At 54.1% G+C, this 25,123-nt stretch overlaps 1 protein-coding gene across 1 annotated transcript; it reads right to left on the bottom strand.

The window, feature by feature from the left end:
* Nucleotides 1-223: 223 nt before the first annotated feature.
* On the bottom strand, nt 224-24,771 carry LOC119091482 (neuronal PAS domain-containing protein 4A). The gene is made up of 11 exons (XM_037214282.1): nt 24,435-24,771; nt 19,009-19,108; nt 17,878-18,050; nt 11,640-11,695; nt 10,116-10,205; nt 8,131-8,319; nt 7,216-7,400; nt 2,411-2,517; nt 1,427-1,580; nt 731-1,211; nt 224-361 (listed from the first exon to the last, which is right to left on the bottom strand). Exons 1-11 carry the CDS (start codon nt 24,451-24,453, stop codon nt 224-226), a joined length of 1,692 nt encoding a protein of 563 aa, XP_037070177.1. The 5' UTR covers nt 24,454-24,771.
* Between the last annotated feature and the right edge of the window lie 352 nt (nt 24,772-25,123).

The following is a 25,123-nucleotide window of genomic DNA, read 5'->3' as shown; positions in this document are numbered from 1 at the left end:
AAGGTTGCTCTTGTTCTGACGGACAGCTACTCGTGTCACCTCTGACACCATGTGGTGGTCTATTTACCGTCTCAATTCGGTATCATTGCACGCAGTGTATTCGACCAACAAACAAATAAACGTTTTACACACATTTCCGGCGTTCTTGCAAAACAATATCCGATGGTAACCTCCGCGCATAAATTAAAATAAATATTCAAAAGGTCTAACAACCCCGACCTCTCTATAGCCGGAGCCAGCCGCGGTCGACGCGCCGCCGCTGGGGGTCCTCGTCCGAGGCGTCCGAGGCGGACGAAGTGGACTCGTCGCGGCCGAGGTCGTCCAGCGCCGACACGTCCGCCCATCCGGCGAGCATAGCACGCTGTTCGGCGGCCGGGGCGTCGCCGGGCCGCGGCGGCGTCACCGCCAGCCGGCCGCCGGCCAGGTCCGGCACTCGCTGGCTCGCCTCGGCCCACGGTGGGCTCGGCGTCCACGGCTGCGCCTCCTGTGCAAGCTCCGGCTCCGACTCGGCGGCAGCCGGCGCCGTCTTCGCCGGCCCGTGCAAGCGCAGCGGCGGCGAGCGCGCCGCCAGCAGCACGCCGGCCGCGCCGCCGCCGCCGCCGCCGAAGCCGTACTGGCCGGGCGCGCGCTGCTGGGGCGCCGGCCGCACCGGCTCGCGCTCCGACCAGCCGGCGGCGGCGTGCGGCGCAGACGGCTGCTGGTACGCCATCAGCCTGCGCTTGATCGGCACCGGGTCCCGGTGCGGGCTGGCGCCGGCCGGCGGCACCACGATCGGCGCGCATAGCTTCCGCTGCGGCGAGACGGGCGGCGTCGGCGGCCGCTTCTGCTGCGCAGCGCAGGCCGGCGGCAGCTCCAGCCGGCCGTCGAGCGGCGCATGCGGCAAGTACGCCGGCTCGTAGCGCTCCCAGTGCGCCGGCTCCAGCGCCGGGTAGTGGTGGTGGTAGGCGGCGGCGGGGAAGACGTACTGCGGCGCGGCTGGCACCGCCTGCGAGAGGTGGTGCGCCATTTCCGGATGCGCCGACAGCTGGCTGTGGAAGTAGCTCTGGTAGAGACCCGCCTCCTGATGCGCCGTCGGGTAGGCCAGCATCTGCTGGTAGTAGTGCGGTACCCGCGGATGCGTCTCGTACGCCAGGCTGTACTGCAGCTTGCCCTGCATCGAGTAGTAGTGGTACAGCCAGGAGTTGGCGCGCATCACTGTCGCCTCCTCCTCGCTGAAAACACAGATTTACGACCTGCTGTAGCGTTGTTGCTTGCTCAAACCGCCAGAGATCATCGATGCTCAGATTATGCAAATCTGACTAACCTCTTGCACGTAGTTCTGTCGAAGTACCACAGATATCAATGTAAAACAGGCAGTTAGGACCGATGAAACCGATCTCAGCACGTTGTCCAATATCGTCACCCCTCCTGTCATGACTCTGCTCACCTGAGCACCTGGCAGGTGCAGACGATAGCTGACTGCTGCATGTCCTCCATGTTGTCCTTGACCTGGAGGACGCAGTGTGCCCACAGCCAGCGGCCGGTGCGAGTCTGCAGTCGCAGCAGCAGGATGCAGGAGCGATCCTGCTCCGATGCACAGACTGCGGACCCAGGCGGCACACGTCACCACGAGCCTGTCGCTTCACCACACGTCTGTCGCTTCACCACACGTCTGTCGCGTCACCACGCGTCTGTCACGTCACCGCGCATCAAACACTTACCACTTGTCTAACATGTCACTAAACGTCTGTGGCGTCACCGCACGTCTGCCACGTCACCACCAGTCTGTCGCGTCACCACACGTCTGTCGCGTCACCACACGTCTGCCGCGTCACTATGCGTCTAGCGTGTCACCACACGTCTGTCACGTCACCACGCATCCAACGTGTCATCACACGTCTGTCGCGTCACCGCACATCTGACACGTCACCACCAGTCTATCGCGTCACTACGCGTCTAACATGGCACCACGTTTCTATCATGTCACCACGAGTCTGCCGCGTTATCACGCGTCTGTCGTCACCGCACGTCTCAAACGTTACCGGCTGTCTGGCAACCACGTGATTGACGTCACCACACGCATGCCGTGTCAGCATACGTTTAACACTTCACTAAACATCTGACGGGTCATTAAGCTATGGTGGATTTATGGTGCAGCCAGTCGCGTAAATTTCCAGCGCCAATACTAGCAATACACTGGTGAAGTGTGAGTGTGGATGCTGTGGCGCATATAAGATATTAATATTGGCATTGGTATAAACAGGCACGAAATAGCTCAGTGGCTTTTCACTTCTTTTGAATATCCGCCAAGCACTCGCGTAAGGGCAAGGGAGGCAAATGAAGGTATTACGTCAAAACACGCCAATAAACTTACTGAATAGCAAACTAAGCTATCTAATAACTCAAAAAGTGGCCGCAGTATAACACTCACTGAGTTTGTGTTTTGCCTGCACTTCTCGGAGGTTGTCCCAGTGCAGCAGCTGGTACCAGGACAGCCCCTGCACAGCTGAGCTGCGGTACTCCAGATAAAATTCGGCGCTGAAACGAGACGATCCCCGTTAATACACCTCATATCAGGTCTCCACGCGGGAGGATTTCAGTCTGAGTTGGAGATCTTGCCCGGTCGCATAATATAAGGCAAGAGCGCAGAGTTCTCTCCACGGCTCATGATGGCTCATTTAAAACGATGTTGACTTTTATGACGTGCTGGCTGATGCACGTATCCCATGTCTGCATAGTTATTGGAAAACGGCAATGCGTATTTAAGTACAATAGCTTTCCGAGGAGCTTGTCAACAGTTAAGAGACTGCAGCCCACATCATGACAACTATTGCAAGAATGCGCCGCATTCATCTAGCTGGCATGTCGAAACACCAGTCGTTCCTAGCTTCAACGGACATCGACACAAAGGTGATAAGAGCTGTATCGCACCGTACAGCCGTTCCACAAAGCACAACTTGCCGTGGCGATTTAAAGCGCTGCATTTGGCTCACATGCCTCGCTCAAAATGGAACTCCAAAATTACGGCTAAATCGTACCACATGATAATCTCGGCCTATTCTTAATGCGGGTCACGCGTAACGAGACTTGTGCCCGATTTTCTTTTGCGTAATCCACTTGGAATCCGACCTATAAGCCGTAGGGTCGACCACTACTCCACTACTATATATATATATATATATATATATATATATATATATATATATATATATATATATGATGTGTTTCATTCGACCCGTCTTAACTGCAGCCAAAGTGAATGAAGCAGCTCCGGCCCTGAATCACCCAAATGTACCGTTTGAATCGGTCCCCACCCACAACAAAGCAATTTGCCTCATTACGAAGCTTACCCAAACTGCAGCTGCAGCCGAGTACACGCCTGCATAAAGCGTTGCAATGCCAGAGTTCAGGTCAAAACGCGCACTGCGAATCAGTGGCATCCCAATCGACCCCGACCGGCGACACAGCAGCTCGAGCGACTCATCTCTGGCGGGACTGGGAGCATCGGGCGCGCCGCCCGGCCCTGCTCCGGCCGCCTGCAGCGTCCCAACTGGACCAGGACCGGACCGATTGTGCGAAACGCGTGCGTCATCAGCCCTAATCAGCTGGCTGCAGCGGCGAGCCTGGGGCCGCGCCGCGCGCTGCGTGCACCGGCCGGCGCCGTTCGTCTGCCGAGATGGATAGCCCGCGGTGGCCGCTGGTGCGGGAGGCGGCCGATACGATCAGGACCCGGTGACGTCAGAGCCGCCCTCACCATGGAGCTTACGGCCTGAGCGCAGCGATGGAGCGCCGCAGCTTTGGACCGGGTGGAGGATCGGCGCGATGGTGCTCGCTCGCGCAGCATCGGCGACGGTTGCACTTTGTGTGAGGGAAAATGCATCCACTTCGGATGATTTGGATGTGGTGAGCGTAGCTCAGATGGTGAACCAGCCCGACTGTCGGCTTTGAAGAAAGGATCACTTCATTCCATTCAATTCGGTTATGTTATTCATGCGATATGTTGTATTTGAATCGGGCGTGCCAGTTGGGACGCTCGAAGCTGTCCGCTATTTGCGATGGATCTATGCAGAAGGTATGTGGGTTCGTGGATGATCGGTTGGGTTAAATCACCTTCTGCGGCTCGCATCGAGCTTGTATCAGCGACCTCTGGAGGTACATAAACATGGCGTCATTTCTGTGCCAGGGATTTCTCGGCTGCGTACAAACAGGTGAGCATATACGTGTCAGAAAGCTAATAAACACGCTTTGAGTTTAGAGGTTGATTTCCCTGACCTCAAATTTGCATGTCACCTTTTGATGTGGAGCGTGATGTTAATGTAGGTACGCCCGTGACCCATGGACTATAGAACTTCTTACCCCACTTTTGTGCGGATGAAACACGTCAAATATCACCTGGGTTTCGAATAAACCTAGATTGTTAATGATACGTGGGAGTGAGATTGGAAACCATGGATTAGGTAGGTCATGGGTGTCAACATGATAGCCTACCCGCAATTTTAGTCTTTGACCTGGAAGCCATTTGCATGCCGGCATTACTAGATTCGGATCTAAGCTGGTATTAAGTCCAAAATGAACAAGCCAGGATAAACAGGTGCGAGATTTATCGTCTGCTATCAGGACTATTCAGACAGCCGCCGAATTTAGATTCGGAAACGTTTTTGTTTCGCTATCGTGCTCGTATTCGTCCTTTTACGTTTGCGAATTACGTTCCATGAAACCAAATTGTGAAGCTTTGCAAACGCGAGGTGATGAATAGGTACATGGAAGTAAAATAAAAACGACCCCGTAGTAAAAGTCATCGGACGTTTTCATAAGCTTGCCGATGTTCCATGTATTTGTTTTTTTTATATTCGTTTTCGTATGTTAAAGATTTGGCCTCAAATTAAGCTCCTGTCTACATCCTGGCGTGAAAAGGACTAATGTGACCATCACCTCGACCGACCATCAAAATGTCATCGGACATAAACGCCATCTTTGTGAAGCTCAGTCACTCCTTCAAAATTGCTAGAAAAATACGAACTGCAGCGAACAGTGCAGAGAGGTCATGGGACCACCAGTGTAGCGGATTTTCCTCAGTATCGAGCGAGCCGCAAAATTTCAACGCGGTTTTATCTTAGTTGTATTGTACGTTGGTGCAACCTTGGAACATACAAAGCCAACTTAAAACACAGCCAAGAAGAATGCGATTGCTTTATGCCCAGCAGTCCGGAGCAACCAGAAAACTAAAAGTCCCACTAACAACTCCACAAACAGGCGGCGGCTTCGCAAGACCAACGTCAACCGCAGACACTGTCCTGGCCCGCACGATACTTTCCCACGGTGATGACGTCGGCGAGGAGGGGGGGGCTGCAACATACCGTGTTGATCGCGGTCGTCGCTGTGGAACGGTGCCCAGGCGGGGGCACGTGTCGCGCCGCGTTCCATTATACATGAGCGGCGAGCCGGCGGCACGCAGGCGCACCTGGCGCGCCCGCGCCGCGCACCACAAACAAAATGCATGTATGGAGATTGCGGAGTGAGCGCAGTGGGCCACGTGATGGCTTCAGTCGCTGTGCTGGGGCACGCGTCGGTCGGGGGTGAAAGGTATTGGTTAACAGACCCTGTGTATTTCATGTTCTGCCGCTTGACATATGCTAGACCCGTGCTGGAGATGCCCCCGGGCAGGAAGCATGTATAGTCACGTGGTGCATGCAGGTAAAAAAATAAGTGAGGTTTGGATCATTTAGCGCCACAAGCAAGCATAGCTCATATGGGGACGCTCAACAAGTCGGTTGCGGTCTTTACAATAAAGCCCGATAAATCCCACCTCACATCCTAGAAGCTACTTTTGGCAATCGTAATAGTTGTAATCAAGCGTGGATCGTGGTCGATGGCATTGTTTGGCAGGAAAGAGACAATACTAGTTGAAGGGAAGCAACCCAAACCAGTAGACGGCGCGCACGTACTCGTGGGGATCCTTATATGGCGTAACTCCGCTAGATCACACACTGTCTGTCGCGCTCATGACGCGTCGGTAACGGCGGACCGGCACCAAAACCACCAGTCCGGTGCCGCCCACCCCCCCTCCCACCCACCCAGCGCGAGCCGGAGATCCGCCTGGCGAACGGCACGTGCCGGCGGCGCCGGCGGCCGCGGCCAGCAGCGGTGCCGCGCAGGTGGTCCGTTACGCCACACCAGCCGCGGTCGGGGTCGCGTCGCCGACCAGACGTCGCACCGCCGCGAGAGGTCTCGATAGCTGTGCACCGGGGTCTCCTGCGACTGCGTCAGAGCTTGGGAAGGTGGATACGTACTGTGCGGATGTTCTAGACCATAATATTGGCATTCCGCCGCATGAATCAGCGTAAATCGCGTCGCCGGCACGTGAAGACAGGAAATGATCATGCCGTAATTTGCTTTCCTATGCATTTGAAATGTGATGGACGGCTATCGCGTTTGTCATTATGTGTGGCGTTACAAAATACATGTCTCGCAGCTGTTCGCCATGCACGTACTGAAATCATCGGCGTCAGCTTGTCCTGTACCTTATTGTGGGGTAAGAAGCCATGTCCACATTTTCAATGCAGTTAAACATGCGCTGAAATTCATTGACGTAATTGCAGAGCAATAAAGCATCGTGATATGAGTAAAGTGAAAGCAAGGGTCGTGAGGGGCAAACGTACACTGAACTCGCGTCAACAGCATGCACTTAAAGGGAATGTTTCACGTTTCAACATCTTGAAGCAAGCATCAGATACGATGAAACAAACTCACTCATAACTATTGTCATACTTTTTAAGCGGAAAAGACTGCTCTAGACAGCACAATTCCCTGTTTAGTAAATATGATTCCAATGCGTCATAATTTGATTACGTCATCGCCCCTTGCACAACACTGGCTGAGAGCCAATTGACGGCCTTTATTTCTGGATGTCGTGCTCACGAACGCCAGATATGAACGCCTCGAGAATTATGTTGTTCTTGACCTTCATCGTGGCATGGCTTATGGAATGGCAGAATTTGAATGGCGTTATTATGACGTAATGAATGGCGGGGTGGCTTTGAAATACTCTCCCGATATACCTTCCTCATTTTCGAGCGCTCAAAATTAAGAGAGGCTTAGGTCTTAAGAGGAGCGGGATTGTGAACGGCATCGAGAGGTCTTTAAGATGGCTCCTTCAGTTCATACCCCATATAAATGTGGAACACTTCCTTAAAAGGAGATAAGGGCCACTCTCACACATAGACAAACAGCACTTACTTTTTGTCCATCTGCAGGAACTTCATGTCCATCGAGTGCACGGAGGTGAAGATGTTGGGGGCTCCCTGAGCGACGCAGTCTCGCGTCTCCGGCATCGCGATCGGGGTACACGTCGCAACGAACACGGGCTCGTTCCGACTGCAGAGGGGCAGGAAGGAGAGGTAGTGGCCCCGGATCAGCACGACCTGCAACCGGCCACGGCCAGGGGTCACACGGGGGTCACACAGGGCACAAGGCGCAGATCGGCGATAGCGGAGCGAGTCGTGAGGCGGACAGACTAGTCATTGCCGGCCTCCGGCTTGCTTACTTTTGGTGTGGGGTCTGTTTGATTGGGTGCAAATGTAGTTTAGGAGATTGCACGATGCCTGATTGCAGCATGCAAGATGGTCACAATTAACAACAAAAAAGATCGGCGATCCTTGCTGACTCAGCGTTGCCAAACGGTGGCCAAGCCCTAATCAGATCAAACCGGTGTGGAGGGGCGGGTGAGTGCGGACGCGGGAGCGCTGAGAAGCACGGGTCGGGATGAGTCATGCGACGACTTCATGTGAATTTCGCTGCGGTGTCCAGGGTTTAAGGTGATGTTGCTTCATTGTGGTCAGAAATTCCCCGGCTGCGGTGCTGGCCTGTTTTATTAGGATTAATCGGATTGATCAGATTGCATGGATGCGCAGTAGAGCCACTCACTTGCTCTCCACTAAGTCTGACCACATCATTGATATTTCATAAACATCAGCAAAAACTGGCTGAAGCAGTCTTCTGGCCACAACATGAAGCCCATTGCATCATAGAGCAGTTCCGGGGGCGTCGCTCCTTGCACCGAACATGCGAGAATTCAAAGAACAACGAGAGGCTCAGACGTATCTCGACTATGGAAGCAGTTGCAGCTCGCACCGCAACGACATCTCCACTGACTTTTTGGTCCCCGAAGCGCATCTGACGGCGGGCGTTCCTGGAGACGTTCATTCTGCAGAGGAATATCCTCGAGTCGTCGGAGGGCAGGGGGCAGGAGGTCGCGGAGCGCATCAACTCCGCCTGCACCGCCTGCTGGTCCTGCTTGTCGATGATGTCGTACACAGAGTCGCCGTGGATCAGCAGGTCTTCCTGAAACGGCATCGCACAGAGAGGTTCGTAACAAGGGACATGAACATGACAGGTCGCGTTTCCTTCGAGGGTGTCGCTGATGTTGTGCAGACTAGGAAGTGGAAAGAGGAATATAAGAAATTAAATTTGCTTGATGCGTTCAGAGTGGAGCTCAAAAACTTAGAGGTGTTGTTTATTGGGTGCTGGACTTCGTTTTACTTTTACTGCAAGGAAGCATGCGCATCTCCAAGTAAGAGAGGGATGTGGAGGGTGTCCTTTGGTAGCTGCGCGGTTAAATACTGATAGACCCACTGTACCCAGTTATTGATGATTCTTGGGCGATCGTTGATCGCATCATTCGACATCTTACTCGGTCATTTAACGTGCGCTATCCTTAAAATTGTATAATTCCAAAATGATAAGTCTTCTGTACATCGTCGAATAGAGCCTTTTCGTGCTGTCGATCTTGGCAATATCTGTTCAGAAAGTTGTTGCTCTGTGTCTTTGCAGCCTTGCACATTTCAGATTTGACCCTTATTGGGAATGAAAAGTGCTCCGCTGAGACCAAGTGCCTTAAACGAGCTGGAGTCTGCTAAAGCCGTGCATCATGTCCAAGACTAGCAAGAAACTACGGTCATGTCGCGCTCGTCTTGAACATTATACGAGCTGTGCCATCCTCATGTGGAGTGAATATACCAACACCCTCAAATAAAGCTCGAAGTCTTGTGACGGTGCTTGGTTGGCTTATATTCACGATTATGCACTTTATAAGTCGATTCAAGCAAATACAAAGTCACACAAGTCTTAGCAGGCCAGCAAAGCAGTTGATCAAAACTTGCATCGCCGCACTCAAAACCCCCGAGGAGTGCAGTGCCTTGTCACGATGTCACAGGGGCTGAATGACGCATCGCATTTGGCGTTCCCACAGCAGGGAGCAGGTGACTCGCGAAATTCGACGGCGCCGGGCCACCGGCGGCCACCGGCGGTGAAAAGGCGCCGTTAGTGGTGCATGTCACCCATCCACTCAACAATGGCAGCCGACCTCTCTCGGCACAATTGACGGGATCTTCCGCGCAGGCAGTGACGACGCTTGTTCATTTCAGTTGCAGCCTCAGGGCTAAACCGGGGTATTTTCGCCAGTAAGGACAAATGCTATTCCTTTAGAACCCTTTTTGTGTCCTTTGGTAAGATTAAGTGTTCTTAGTCGTTTTTCTGCACTTGAACAGGATTTTTCGTCTTCGCAGATACATGTGATTGGCAACTGTGTCTTGCTTACGAGGGTGTTTTTTTTTACATATTATGCCGGCTATGAAAAGGACGTAGCTAAATTGATGTTAGCGCGACATCCAATGTGCACTTTTCATCAACAACTGGTCGTCAGTTGCCGCACGAAATTCGTGTTACATGCATGTTTTCAAAGAATGCCATGAATGCAACGGTGAAATGAGATCGGAGCGGTGCTTGCCGTTTAATAACGCTAATTCTCGCAAGGTCTTTTCTCTAGCGGTGTGACCCGGTCGAAACACGCTGAACTCAGCGGAATGAAACTTCCGAGTGCTATATGTTTCCAGAGAAAGCATTCCGCGACAAACTAGCTGATGAGCAGGCCGCTAATGGGCCAGTATCGCGCGGGTAATGTTTAGCAGCCACCTGACCTGCAGGCACGCGGAAAGAAGGAAGATGGCGGTGATCACATGCCGAGATTCTGCCTCGTGCAGCCGCATGGTATATGAGGGAGGTCAGCTATCTATTGAGGAGATGTTGTCAACGTGCTCGGGGTCGTTTGCGGCGTAAAGCTAGCCATGTGGTGTACTCACCATTGAATGTCCCAGGTACTCAGCAGCGTTGTCGGATATGTACAGCAGCTTCCCGCTCTGGGTGGTCAGCATCATAAACCCGTTCATGGCCTGGGGTGACAAAAGAAAACGATCGCGGTACGATAACGAATAAAAATGCTGGTGCTAACAAACAAAACAAAACACCACAGAATAGGGCCGCGGGAAAAGTGCAATGAAAAGGAAAACGTGCTCAGTGGTACGGGTCGCAACTAAAACGAGTTTAATGAGCAATTTAACGAGTTTCTGATTCGTTGATTCGTGAACGCTATTGCTCGCATACGTATCTGTGTATGACATTTGACGTCTGTCATTTGGTCGCGCTCAGTTCATGCCGTTGAAAAAAGCGCTACAGAAAGGGTGCCAATCAAGATCGCCGATTGCCGCTCTTCCATCCCCCCTCACCAAAAAACAGCCCCCCCCCCCGCCCACAGCCCACAGCCCACAGCCCACAGTCCACAGCCCCACCCCCATCCCCACTCCTGAAAGACGGTACTCATGAAAATCGCTGTGGTACAAACGGGATTTGAAGCCCCAAAACAGACTGAACAGTGTCTAAAAATATTGGTTTCTAAGCATGTAGAGCTCAACTGCTCTCGCCGAGAACAAAGACCTCGCGACTCCCAAAACGTGAAAGGAGCCGCTCCTCCACCTCCACCTCAGAAGGCATCCCCGATGTGCACACCAGGCTCGCCTTCGACGTCAGCACCACATCACCAGGTACTTGACTCCCTCGTGCGCTAAACGGAGGACGTCCTCCACCTGAAGCTCGATCCTTACGGGGGCTATCCGGTTCGGTCACGAACGGTCATGTTACTGGCGCGGAAAGACAATGGAACAGACCGGACCACTCCAGAAGACGCTTAAACCGGCCCATGGTAAGCAGGGTCGCTTCGGAAGCCGAATAAACCGGCCTGGGGTAAGCAGTGGCTGTATCCGCCGGTCGGACGTCGACGGCAGGCCGCCAGCCGAGCCACCGTCAACATTGGAGCACCGGAAAAACCGTACTCAGCCCGCCGGGACTGTGAAATGCAACAGCGGCTTTGGCAATGGCTTTGTGCTTGTGGAATTTTTAACTGAGGCAGCCGGGCTGTGCCCGTTTGTCTGTTGCACAGAACTGGAAATTCCGAGTTCCCAGCTATGTGTCTGCGGAGCATGACGTCATACTTTGCGGGTGGCGAAGTGATCATTTTGGCGCTGGGCTCGGCCGCAGCGATTGTGGGCAGCGGCGTGGTTGTTTTCGTTATGGGCACGCCCGTCAGTTTCGTTAGCGGTTTGCAAGCTCATAAAGACTGCTTCTCACATAAATAATGCAATATTACTGCTTCCAGGAGTGTCATGTGAGAATCACTTTTGTGAGCAGCAAGGTATCTGTTCCAGTGCGGCGGTTGATCAGAAGGTGTTAGTTGTGATTGGATCAGACTATCGATTTCAAAAACACCTCCGAAGAAAAACCGCGAGCCCAGTGAGAGGTATCATACTGAAAAGCTGATGTTCCGAGCTCACCTTGGAAAATCCAAATGCAGGTGGTGGATGGGCTTCTTGTTCCATATTTTTCAACACTGGAAGAGAGAGAGTGGCACACAGTTACACAAGCTTAGACATGGCATTAGTAGCAATTTCACACACAATGATCCATTTAGCTATGGTCGATGGACAGGTGCTCGCTTTTCTATACCCCAACGACGCTTACCGCTTGGCATAAGCTCCCCTCAAAGTTAGGCCGGGTTCGAGCTATTTAGCAGGTACAGATGGGATCGCGCTCAGTGGATGCCAACACCCCAACGATGGCAAAGCAGATGTCGCAAACAGCAGTGCTGCATATTGATCAGAGTAAATATCTATCTGTCTGCCATTGCCTGTTACCTTCCGCTTAAAACGAGCCACGGACCCACATATTCCCAACCCAGCTCATCAAACCTCTTGAATCTCAAATAAACACGGAACGGAAATTAAACGCCACCTGACCCGCAGCACGGCTTTTTGCATCCGCATCTGGGAGGAGGTGGAACGTACTCGAGCGGCAGGGGGGGGGGGGGGAGGCGGCCGATGTGTGTGTGTGGGGGGGGGGGGGGGTGATGGATAGAGCCCTCCCCGCGTCGCCTCCCGCTGCGCCCGTCATCCGACTCCCCGCCGCTGTCACAGAGATTTATGTGTCACCAACTGTGCAGTTAACATAATCTAAATAAACGCGTCAAAGATATGAATGATCTCCACCGACAGAATGATCTGGAGGGCATTGTCTTGGGGCGGGCCATCGATAAGGTAGAGCGGCGCGACCTCAGCAGCGGCAGCCGTCGGGGTGCGGCGGGTGTGGCGGGGTGCGCGCTCAGTTGCAGGTCACCTCTTTGGCCAGGACTGAGTCACCTGGCCACGCGCTTTACAACGGAAACGACCATGGTCGCACTGTATGAATAATTCGTTCAGCGTCCGGAGTGCCCGGAGTGCTCGTTCAGCGTCCGGAGTGCCCGGAGTGCTCGGAGTGCCCTGAGCGTCAGGGAAGTACGCGGCTACCGCAGCCCGGGCTCACGAGCCGCATCCCTGAGTTTCGTTCCGTTGTTCTGGGCCAATCTCCTGCAGGCGGCGGCCCGCAGCAGAGCGCATTTGCCGCGTTACAAAGGGCGCAACACCGGGAAAAATGCGCCACTTAAAAAGGGGACAATCGGGCCCCGGGGCCACGAGACACTGGCGGCGCATGTGGAGCCTGTTTTTGTCGCGTTGGGTCACATCCTGCCAGAGCGAACTCTGACCCGAAGCCGCTTTTTATCCGTTTTACATTTTCACTTGCGGCAATTAGATGGTAATGGTGGTCAGCTGATAGTGCGCGAGCGCGGCTGATCGCGTCCGTGCATCCCATGTGCATACATTAGGTTGAGCAGGTCCGGCTCCGAGCCGGCACATAATTCACATCTCATGTCCCGGCGGACAGCGAACCCTATCGCTCCGGTATCGCCCACAGAACGGCACGCGCGGCGCGCGGCCCGTGAGCCGTTCTGCGAACGCGTCCGCGCCGCTGGGCCGTGCGGGCCCTTGTTCGCTTCGCGCGGGCTTGTTTGACAAAGTGAGACACGGCGCCGTTCGCGGGCACCAATTCAGAGCAGGCACGTGCTTTGCACAGGGGCCGCTAACCAGTGACAGCCTCACTTGATTGGTCAATTATGATTTTATTGATGAGCGCGCAGGGCATGACACAGCGGAAGAACGCGTGAGTAGCGCAAAAAGGTGCATATCCTGCGCACGTGCGCTTCAGTTGAAACGTAACAGCCATAAACGGTGCGCAGGCACCTGGTTCTTTCAGCGCTCCCATTACCGAGTGGGTCAAGTGGGTCATACATCCGAGTGTCATAACCTGTAATGGGGCCCATATTTTCACTAAACAGTGCACAAGTCGTGGTCACAGGCAGGGTCACGGAGACGTAGTACCTTTGGCCCGGTCTGAGGGCCCGGCGGACCTCCGTCGTGCCAGCCATCGTGCTGACTGCTCTAGTGCCGGACGTTCGTAGTCCGGGCCGGCTAATGGACAAACCACCCGCAGACAAGCCATTCCGAGCCGCGGCTTAACGAACGCTCTTTATAATCTTGCACTCCTCTTGCCGGCAATCGCCTCCCAGTCCCATTCCATGCGCTCTACAGCACGTGTGCTTCAGTTTCAAATTGCTGCGCACCCATGCACCGCTCTATGTGCCAGGGTGTTGCAGGCGCCAGCGCCACCGCCCCCCGGCGCGAGCGGCGCCGCGGCGAGCAGCGGCGCGGTCTCCGCGCGCCGCCGCCCGGGCCGATGCGACGGATGCGGGCGGGGTCGCAGCCAGCGGGACGCCAGGCTCAGACCGGTCGGCGGCACGGGGACGGGACCCGGGACGTGCCTGGGCTGGTGCTCAGAGATTCGGAATGTGCCGTATCGCACCGTAAGGATAAAGTCATGACATTTTGAGAATAAAGGTGCATGATGTTGGCTTTGCCAGAAATAAAAAGCGTCATTTCTAAGACCGCTTTCTTTATTTCAAAGTTTGTGTGGCGCATGTTGTTGTGCAGCCACCTCTGGAGCGTTGACGACGATAGCGGTTACTTGAGAACCCCGAGAACGTAGTGGCAGCCGGGAATCGAACGCGAGCCTACCACGTGAAAACTGAGTGCACTTACAACTGAGCTATTTCGATACCGTTCGTTTTTCAGAACCCAATGACCTGCTTCGTCCACTAATAAAAAAGTGCCGGCTGTAAAATTTGATAAAGGTCTCGTTTTACTCAGCACAAAGTCGGCAAGTTTTCACGGTAAGCAGCCGGAAACCTAAACAGCGCGCTGTGCATGGCGTTTCCAGAAGACAGAGGGTGCTGACCTCGGAGAGCACCAGCTCTGCACTCGTCAGTCACGGGAGTCGGCTAATGGTGACGCGTCACGCGGCCGGCTCGTGTTCCCAGCGCGCCGCGCCGCGCGCCTCGGACCGGCACGAGGAGGTGGCGCGGTCGACACGACCCTGGCATGATCGGTAGAGTTGGGGAGACGACGTCCACCGGTCACAGCTGACCAGCCACTGGACAGCTGGATCGGTTGGGAGGCTCCATGTCGCTTTATCGTCTGTCGATATCAGCTTTCTGGCACCGGTCGCTGGCTCGACATCGCTAACTGCCCTGACATTGGCCTGATATCCGGCACCGGGCCCTGCCCTGACATTGGGTCACGGTCTGACACCGGATAGCATTCCAATACCGGCTCACGACCTCACCCCGGCCATTGGTATGACAACGACCCTCGCTCCGACGCCTGTCGTGAACTGACGCCAGCACATGTAGCCTGGCACACAGCCACCGTCCGGCACTGACTCACGACCTCAGTCTCGTGGCCAAGGCCTGGTAACGGTCCTCGCTGTAACCCCGGCGCCAGTCTACATCCGCTCCCTCGCGCCGCTGTGACGCCGCCGCGGTCCCGCCCCGACCCCGGTCCCGTCCGTCGGACCGCCGTCCGTCGGGCGTCGCCGGCGGCGTCACGGTGCCTTCGTGCGGTCCGTTCATGCAGCGCGGACCGCCCGCGGTGGCGGACCGGCGGCGCCGGCGCGCCCGGCGCCGCTCTGATCGGCCGGTGTCGCTCCATTGGCACGCATTGTCCGCGGCCGGCGCGGCGCGATCCATTGGCTATGCCAGGCCGGCGGCCGTCTTCCCTGAGCGGCCTTGCGGTGCGGGAGCGGGGCGTGACCTGCTGGGGCTGCTCACCGCTGCCGGCGGCGGGAGAGGGAGCATAGGGAGGGCTGAGGGCTGCCATGCTGCGGGGAGGGGGCGCAGGGAGGGCTGAGAAGGGCTGCCATGCTGCGGGGAAGGGGGTGCAGGGAGGGTTGAGAAGGGCTGCCATGCTGCGGGGGAGGGGGCGCAGGGCTGAGGATGGCTGCCATGCTGCGTGGGAGGAGACGCAGGGCTGAGGAGGGCTGCCATGCTGCGGGAGAGGGAGCACAGGGAATGCCGGAGGAGGGTTGCCATGCCGCGGGGAGGGGACGCAGGGATGAGGAGGGCTGCCATGCTGCGGGGGAGGGGGCGCAGGGCTGAGGAGGGCTGCCATGCTGCGGGAAACGAACCGGATGGCCGCCGGCAGCGGGCAAGATGCGCGAGAGGGCTGAGGAGGGTTGCCATGCTGCGGAAGAAGGGGCGTAAAAAAGACTGAGGAGTGTTGCCAGCGGCGTGGAGGGGCTTGGTGGGAGGGGGCCGGCGTTAGGGGCGGTGGGAAGGGGGGGGGGGGGTCTGCAGGAGGGCTGCAGAACCCTAGCCACCATGCTGCAGAAACCCGGGGAGCTCATATCTCCCAGGCGGCAGGGGGCTGTGGAGAGGGCGTTGCAACCTCACAGCTGCAAGACTGCACGGAGGACAGTGGAGGGGTGGGGTGGGGGTGGGGGTGGGGGAACACTGTGACCTAGCAGCCGGTGCAGCGTTGGGTGAAGCCTTTCACACGTTCCTAGCGATACGGAAACGCGGCGAAATACCTTGCCAGCCGTGAGAATGTAATAGCGACGACAGACCGGCCTGACATGGTGTCCTAAGAGTGTCGACAGACCGACACCGGAGTCCGTGCGACTTTAACGATATCTTAAGGACATCACCAGAGCAGCCACGGTGATGACCGCAGCCTGGCATTGCATCAGGTCACCCGTCAACGCTGGCCTGGCAGTCCACCAGGTCAGCCGTCAACGCTGACCTGGCAGTCCGCCAGGTCACCCGTCAACGCTGACCTGGACATACCCGACCGTCAGCGGCGGCGCGGGGGGCCGATGACGGCCGATACCCGCCTTGTTCAGCACCAGGACGTACCGCCGCTAAAAACGCCGCCAAAAAATACTTGCCGGCCGATGCTCCCACGGTCGGCTCAACCGGCGCCCTCCACGGCCCAGGCGCCTTCCGCTGCGATGGCTGCGTAGGGAACGCGGGCAGGTTTCCGCCCCGGTAAAAAGGAGTGCAGCCGGACATGTTCCGGGGGAATAAGAAAACTGCTGCCTCCAGCTCTGGTGACTGAAACCGCAGGAGATGACAGAGCTCGCCAAATAAGAACGCTGCCATCTCCCACCTGCTTCAGTCCGTATGTACGCCGCCGCCGCTACGTACGAATGTGAACGGACCGGATACAATTCGGCAAATTGGCTTGCAGTTTGTATTTCCAGCTCAATGAACTGCCATGGAATTGTTGGGGATTTGCATTATGTTGCATGTGTTATGCAGAGGAAGGCGGACGACTAAAATACATGTATGTTCTTCCCGACCAAGTCATTCTATTATGGCCATTAGGTTATTCTTTATTTCATTACGCACAGAACAGTGCTGCACTGCAACTTGCACCATTTTATATTGCTGTGGCACCCTCACAGAGGGATGGACCCATTTAGACGACGAATGAATTGACAGTGCAGCCCTCGTCCGCTGCGGGACGCAGATTCGGCTTGGTCCCAGCCTAATCCGCACAGTTTCCATCAAGAAATCCCACGGCTGTAAAACAAAGCTGACTCGCTGATAAAATCTGACCACTGGTTAAGAAGAAGAAAAAAACGTGAGAGAAAGGGAGGTCTGACAGCCCACTCGTCACCTGCAATTGTCAACTCCCAACAGACACCAGCCGCTTCCGCCGCAAACAGCTATCTTTGCAAATGGCAACATTAGCAAATGTCATGACTGACATATTATCCGTTGCAGACAGTAATCTGGACGGTAGGGTAAAAACCAGGCGGTGGCTTCAGCGCCAGCGATAGCTATCAGCCGACGTTCCCACCGAGCACTTAAGCTTGAACGTGTGAACATGAACTAATGTCAGAGACGGAAGGATCGACGATCCGGTCCAGCCTACGCTTATCACATTTTGTGTCGGTGATCATATCACATTGGCGCGCATCAGTGGTAAGCCATGTTCGGGGGAGTATAATAATTACATTGATGTCTAGATCATCAGAAAATCGGCAGCATCGGTGGCACTTATCATTAGCTTAGTCCGGCTGATGCGTAGGGTAGCGTCATTTGCACGGTGCAGAAGCCCTATCAGCCGAACAATCCATACCACGCAAATAAAAAATGGCTTAACTTGCAGTCATACTTCACGAAACCGGTCACTAGAGCTGGTCAGTCCTGCTGAGAACACCCGGCGAACAGCGCTCGTACCACAGCAGCCAGCTTCTCCGCAGTCCCGGCAAACACGGAGCATCGCAGCCAGTATCTGGGCCCCACGGCCACCGGCCGAGCCCGCTCCATCAGAAGCCTCCGCCTCCGCAGGCCGCACTCACCCTGCTGGAAGTAGTTGGCCTTGCGCACGTACACGCAGACGAGCGCCATCAGCTGCAGCTGCGACATGCGCTGTCGCGTGGTGGCCGGCAGCGGCAGCAGGTCGCGCAGCACGGCCACCTCGCTGTTGATCAGATCACGCCGGATCTTGCTCGCGCCCTTGGTCGACTTGTAGCTGCAAACGCGCCGGCGCCGGTGAGGACGGGCCGGGCCGCTGCAGCGCCGGTAAAAATCGGCCACGATGGGAGGACGGGCCCGTGGCCCGAGCGTCCCAATCGGGCCCATCAGCGGGCCGAGCGCGGCTCCCACAGCGCAGGCGCGGGTTTACGGCTGATGACCATTAGGACGACACCGCTCCAGACCGTGAGACGTAAAAAAATCGGGCAGGCTGGTTAAGCTGAGGTGCACACGTCTTGGCGTTATCTGACGGAGACTACATGGATGTAAACAACAATTAGATAAGCTCTGCGAATGTAAAACTTTTGGAGACGCGGCCGCACGAATACTGTGATCACAAAAATGAGTAAAAATGTCGGATTGCTTCGTTTGGTTGAATGCATGATGCGATAGATCACCTATCTACGTAAACTAGAAGCAAAATTGGTGGTTTATGGAGGAGCATTCAGTTGTACAGTTCAGGACAGAATCTCAAATCGCAAGAATATTTTTACGCAATCACGCACTTCTCGCATAAATAAGACAGCAGATTACTGGGAAGAAAAACCTTATTGCATGCAGAACGACTTCATTCGTATTCCAAGCTTATCTGTGAAAAGGACACCGTTCAGTGAAGCTCGTACCGACACCCTTCTATAAGCTTTATATGTTGAGCTTTGGTCATGTATTCTACGGATAGTAATGATGGAACAGCGAAAGTACATCGGAAACTTTCTATTCTATGCCTTGCTTAATCATTGGGCTTAAGCACAACATCACGCTACTAGCAACTCGAACACGTAAGCCTGACTTTACGATTAACATGTTTTTTTTTCAATTCAGGTAAAAAGAGCTAGAAAAGCCGTTTGGCATCAAGCCACAAAACTAAATGCTACAACGAGCGTCCATTAGTATGTACACACAGCAAGAATCGGCTCACGCCCGTCTTTCTAATTAAGGCCACAGCAGTAGCTGACCTCAGGCTCTCACTATGATGAGGTGAAGGGTCGCACGGTGACCTGTTCCACGCCTCAGGGTAGGTCATGTCCGTCCCGGACATCACGCTTCCGCCCTCGACTGTAACAGAGAGACAGGCCGGCTGTTCAGCGCTGCACTGAACGGCTGGGGGAGGAGGGGTGGGGGAGGGGGTGGGGGCATTCAGCAGCGTAGGAATGGTCCAAAAAGTGGACGCTTCACAACCTTGGTAAGGGCTTTCCATGCATGACGATAGACTGAATGCAAAACTACTCCTAAAAATGGTCAATCTATAGGTCAACAGGATCCCATATTACCCTCCATATGAAACCATGACAAATATGGTGATGATATGATGCGCTAGGTCTTAGATAGCCCGAGAGCATCGACATCATGCTTACAAATCAATATCTAGAAGAGCCACAAGAACGGGATTTTAGCTGGTCGCGAGGGCAGCTCCCCCGTTGTTGTCTCTAGGATAGGGCGGACGCTGCCTATATAAGTTACCCCTACCTTAAAACACGGCGCTACGCTTTCATTAGCGTAATGCGGCACATTCCATACAGATGTCTTGAGATCCGTATCAATAATAGAAACATCGGGTACATGTGTATGAAATTTGTGTGGATGAACGATCCGAAACGGCGAGAAGCCAACACTTACAAGTGTGCTTGTGTTTATGATACTTGCCTCGTTCTTTGATGCACATGAAGTTGTCCCGACTTAAGCAATGCGCAAATGCATGCTTCGAACTGAATATGGAGACAACCGCGGCAAACATTGTCGGTTTTGAACTAAATCCGTCCCATTACGACAACGCGCCGTCAACGTATCGTACCACTACTTGTGAACGAGGAAAGGAACAGGAGACCCAGCGAGCCCTCAGTTTTCTAACAAACGAGACTACGAGTGGTGCTGTTCGTGATCGGCACCAAAAATGGCCAAGCTGAGCCGTCGACTTGTAGGCACACTGCGCACCACCTTCGAGTCACCCAAGTAAACCTCGAAAATACAGCTTCCCGAAAAAGTCAGGAAAATTGCTACTATTTGAAGACATCCAAAGTGTTAACTTGATTGTCTGCCAGGCCGTTGTTCGTTAGAGATATTGCAATGGAAATGAAGCATGTTTTGCGTATCTGGGATAGATCAAATCTTGCCCGGTGAAGTGCAACAGGTAGAGCGGGAAGAACTCTTAGGTCGAGGATGAAACAGATTGAGTCAAGAAGACGACAAACTTAATTGTTGAAAAATGTTCAGCACGAAACGTCCAGGAAGCTCAGGAAATGACGCAAACGGGGCAAACGAGACCCACAAACCGGGTAGCTGAGCAAATGAACAGTCCATAGGCTATCTTGGAGTACAAGTATGCTATGCTGCCGCTGCCCCCTCACCGACGGTTCATGCCGTGAATGTTCGTTCGAGAAAATGTGATGGTTCGCGAGTTTCCGGCAATAAAGGACTAACGCACGGCCAAAAAGCTGCACATCACTAGCGCAGATTAAAATTCAACAGTGGGTGACCGAAAACGACAAAAAGGCAAGGAAACTGGCGTCATTACTGAGAGAAAGGGGAGATGGGAGGGTCTGGACAATCTTACTGAAACGGCGGAATCGGAAAACAGCACACGGGACTAGGACAGTTCAAACAATGCTTATGAAAGCAATGGTTACGAGCTGCTGACTGAAATCATTTAAGACGACGGTGTCAAACAACATTTCTAACAGTTCTTGAACTTCTCGAAAATGAGCGATCGCTTTGGGGCCACGTATCGATCGGTACTTACTGCTGCTCTGATTAATTACCGAGTTATGCGAGATAAAATGAAATATCTGGTTGATTGTATTAAGATTCGGCAGCAGAGACACACATAGGGACAGCAGGAGGCAAACAAAAGCTTTACGGCAAACAGGCGCGATGATATATCTGGATCATTCTGTAACCGACGAGATTTTCTAGGGCTGAGAAAGGAGGGCACCGGGACCGTGGCCGTTGTTTGAGGACTGGGTCCCGTCTCTCTCAGAGCCCCTGAGCGTTTGAGGACTGGGTCCCGTCTCTCTCAGAGCCCCTGAGCGCTTGGTGCTTTTAGGTGAAATCCGTACGCTTCCACTCGGTGTCGTAACAGAGTGCAAAGCAAAACATCCGGCGGGTCGAGGTACGTCTTCGATCTAACCGATCTGCACCCGAACTCGGACTTGGCGCGGAACGATCAAGTCATTATCTAAACTGCGCCACGGAGATGTGGTTTTTGTTGCATGATGAGGTCATGCTATCAGCAATGCTCGTTGATCCGCAACAGGAGGTAAGGCATGGCAAGGCAAGGCATGGCATGGCAGGCAAGGCACGGATATGGAGCAGACCAAGACGTGCCGAAACAGAGCTGAGGGTGGACAGAAGATAGCGGAAGCAACTGAAGTCAGACAGTTCCTTGTCTCCAAGATCAAATTCACGGCACAACGGCACAAAGAACTCCTGAGCTCGCAGGCAGCGTTATCTCAACGGCCCTCAACCACGCGGCTTTACATCAGCGAAATAAGAGAAGCAGAAGCCAGGACGACGGACTTCAGTGACCTTCCCTGTCTCCCATAAGACTTCGGGCGTTGAGTAAAGGAGGCGACGAAAGCGTCCAAGAAAAGGACCGATAAGAGTGGAGGCACACTTTCGTTGTGGTGAAACCCCGATCACGGACAGGCTTTCCGAGGCCCGGGACGAGGCGTGACCTTCTTGTTTGGCCTGCTGTCAATGACTGGCGCCGGTGAAATCTCTGCACTGTTCTGCCACGTCCAGCCTGACTCCTTGAGGAGCTTGATCTCGGCTACTTTCGAATTTCACCTCCTATGACTGACACATTCAGGCACAGGGCATTGCACGTACCGCAAATAAAAAACAACGCAATAAAGTTGGCATGAAGTGATCATTCCAAATCGCAAATCAGATATGAGCTTCCAGAACAAAGCCTGCTGGTGACTGAAGTTATTAGCACCAGAAGTCCTGTTCCAATAGTCATATCATCCACAGAAACAAAACCAAAATGTCATTGTTACCTACCTTACCTCCCGCCATTTATACCTGGGTGCTCTTTTGATAAGAGATGCATAAAAAGCTGCTGTTAAATGTAGCTGATAAGAAATGCACGGTGAAATGTAGTTTTGAGAAGTATGCTGCTTACCACAATATTCACGCACACGGAGTAGGCAACAAGTGCAATGTGCCCGTTCAGTGCACAAATTTGTCCATGTGGCGGCTTAGGACATTATGTGGCGAACGTGCTTTGCATGTTTTTGAACCATCCAAAACTTAAAGCATTTCATAGGGTTCCATGCAACATCGGTTTGGTGCTTTCAGATATTTTCCATCCGGTCTAGTGGTGACGATGTCGAAGGCCTCAGACCAGATGGTGACTACTTATCGCATCCTCGTGGCCATCAGCGCTTTGAATCTTAAAAAGCAGCGCTCGTGCCGTCATTCTGGCTGGTAACCGCGGCACTAAAAACGGCGAGCAGATTTTCGGCACCGGTGCAGGGTGCTTACGGCAAAAATTTGGAGACTTGACGGTCAGTTAATGACTTGATTCGCGCCAATTCAGCAGCTTAGTGATTCATTCCGTAATATCTTATCAAAGCCAGTCATAAATAATAAGAACGGGCGTCTGGTCTATTTTTTACGAAAATGAGACATATAAATAAGACAGCAGTAGAAGCCTCATTCCTAGGAGAACAAAAAACAGGGAATGAAGACACAGGTGAATTAATATTTTAGTAACATGCCTTTATCGAAACGAAGAGCAGAAGTGAATTCACGAGGCCTTCACGGTGTGGAGAGAAACGCCCTTCCTAGGGCGAGGGAATACTCCCTAGCAAAGAGACGGTGTCAGGCAACTGTGCCAGTGTTCTCAACCCGTGAGAAACCACAGCCACCGGGTAGAAGGATGGTACTAATTCACTTCTGCTATTCGTTTCGATAAAGGCATGTTGCCGAGATATCAACACATCTAAATATATCCATTCTCCTGGTCTTTCTCCGAGGAATTAGGCTATTACTTCTATCTTATGTATGTACATAATGTTCCTCGCAAATGCACCTAACAACTTACGAACATGAGGAATGATTATGCATACCAATTTGCTTAAGCTTACACCAATTCTGCAACAGCAGCAGGATTATCATCGCCTAGTGCCACACCGAACAGCCATATGTTGTATGCAGCTCAACTTGTCTCACAAGCCGCATACCGCGCCTCGGATGTCAGGAGCTGTCTCAGGATATACTGCTAACGCTTCAAAGGAAACTAAGCCTGTAGTGCCACTCCTCACGACAACTGCCAGATACATGACGTCGGAGCCCGTCGTTGAACGCGGCTGCTGGTGCTGCACAGCTGACGTTGGGCACGGTCGTTACGCATCACTGTATTCCAGAGCGTGTCCTTTTAAGCTAGAGTGAAGCACTGAAGCTCTTCTCAAAACGCTGTCCCATATTAATCGGAATCCAAGTTAAGGTCTACTCAAACGTTAGTGCATCGAACTGGTACCATCGGGAGGAGGCTCGGATTGTGCCAAAAGTGGTTCGGTCGACGCGGGTTGAGACGGTTATAGTTAGGCCAAGACGAAACGGATCGGGTTGTGTCAGGTCGGGTCGGGTCGGGTCGGGTTGTGTCAGATCGGGTCGGAACGGACAGGATCGGATCGGGCCGGGTCGGTTCGGGTCTGATCGGATCGGGTCGGGTCAGGTCGGGTCGGGTTGTGTCAGGTCGGGTCGGAACGGACAGGATCGGATCGGGCCGGGTCGGTTCGGGTCGGATCGGATCGGGTCGGGTCAGGTCGGGTCGGGTTGTGTCAGGTCGGGTCGGAACGGATAGGATCGGATCGGGTCGGGTGGGTCGGGTCGGGTCGGGTCGGGTCGGGTCGGGTCGAGTCGAATCGGGTCGGGTCGGGTCGGATCGGATTAGGCTAACTCGGGCCGGCTTAAATCCCCTCATGCGTGCGACCCATCACTTATGTCAGCTAACACAACCGGGAGGTCTCAGTGGGGTCTAATCTGCAGGGGTTCGAACTGATCTGATCTATCACTTCGCGTACGTTGGGACGAATAATGCACATTGACGCACACACTATTCTTCGAACTGTGGCAATGACCGGAACGGTGACACACAGTCATCAGCGTCTTTAAAAGCACGCTGATGGCACGCAAGCACAAATGAAAAGATGTCAATAGTTCGATAGTACAGCATGCAATGCTGCAAATCTTAACATCAAACAATCCCAAACTGGGATTATTCGGAGATATATTCGGAGATAAGCCGTGTATACACGGCGAAATGCAAACCATGCGCTGCGCATAAATCGTGCGATTTTCTCTCTGCTGAAACGCGAATGGTAGCGCGCATGCGTCAACTGCATCGCAATGGCCATCGCTGGCTGTTCTCGCCGCTCACCTTTGATGTGGTAATCCATGAGGACCGCCGGTGCCGCCCAGGGCCACCACGACACTGACTGCCGCCGTGTTTCTCACGGGTCTGTAACACTGGCACAGCTGCCTGCCACCGTCCCTTGCCAGGGAGTATCCCTCGTCCTCAGGAACGACGCTCCTCTGCACAGATCCCTCTCAACGCCAGGCACCGAGTGACCCTCACGCGTTTGATGGCCTCCGAATGTCGATCGCGATGGCGGCGGCGTCGTGTCGGCACCGACGCGAGGGACGTCACCGACGGCTCACCGATCGTCCGCCCACCACTCTCTGGCAGCTGCGCGCCGTGCGATGTTGTACCTCTCGGATCGGACCGTTCCGAGCGACAGCCGCCCAGAAATCCGAGCCGGGCAGGCGGCGCGGTGGCACGGCGCCGGCACGCGCGCCTCTGATTGGCTGGCGCCTCGCTGCCAGAGCTGCGATTGGTCGATGGCCTAGGCAGGAGAAAAAGAATGGAGCCGGTGCAGGGAGGAACAAAAGCGACGTACAAAAGCGTCTCGTATGACGCAGGTGGCCATGGAGCATGGTAGGTTTGGTCATCGTTAAAAAGAACTATTCGGAAGAAGGCGTGGCAGAGTTTAGCTTGGCCGACCGACAGTGCGACACGACGGAAGAGTCCTACGCTCCTCACCGCAGGAAAACAAAACGCTCATTTAC

This window comes from Pollicipes pollicipes, unplaced genomic scaffold (genome assembly GCF_011947565.3).
Source record: "Pollicipes pollicipes isolate AB1234 unplaced genomic scaffold, Ppol_2.1 Scaffold_3447;HRSCAF=4054_pilon_pilon_pilon, whole genome shotgun sequence".
In the NCBI taxonomy this organism is placed as follows: Eukaryota; Metazoa; Arthropoda; class Thecostraca; order Pollicipedomorpha; family Pollicipedidae; genus Pollicipes; species Pollicipes pollicipes.
The sequence above is the reverse complement of the archived record's forward strand: the minus strand, read 5'-3'. Positions and strand labels throughout refer to the sequence as shown.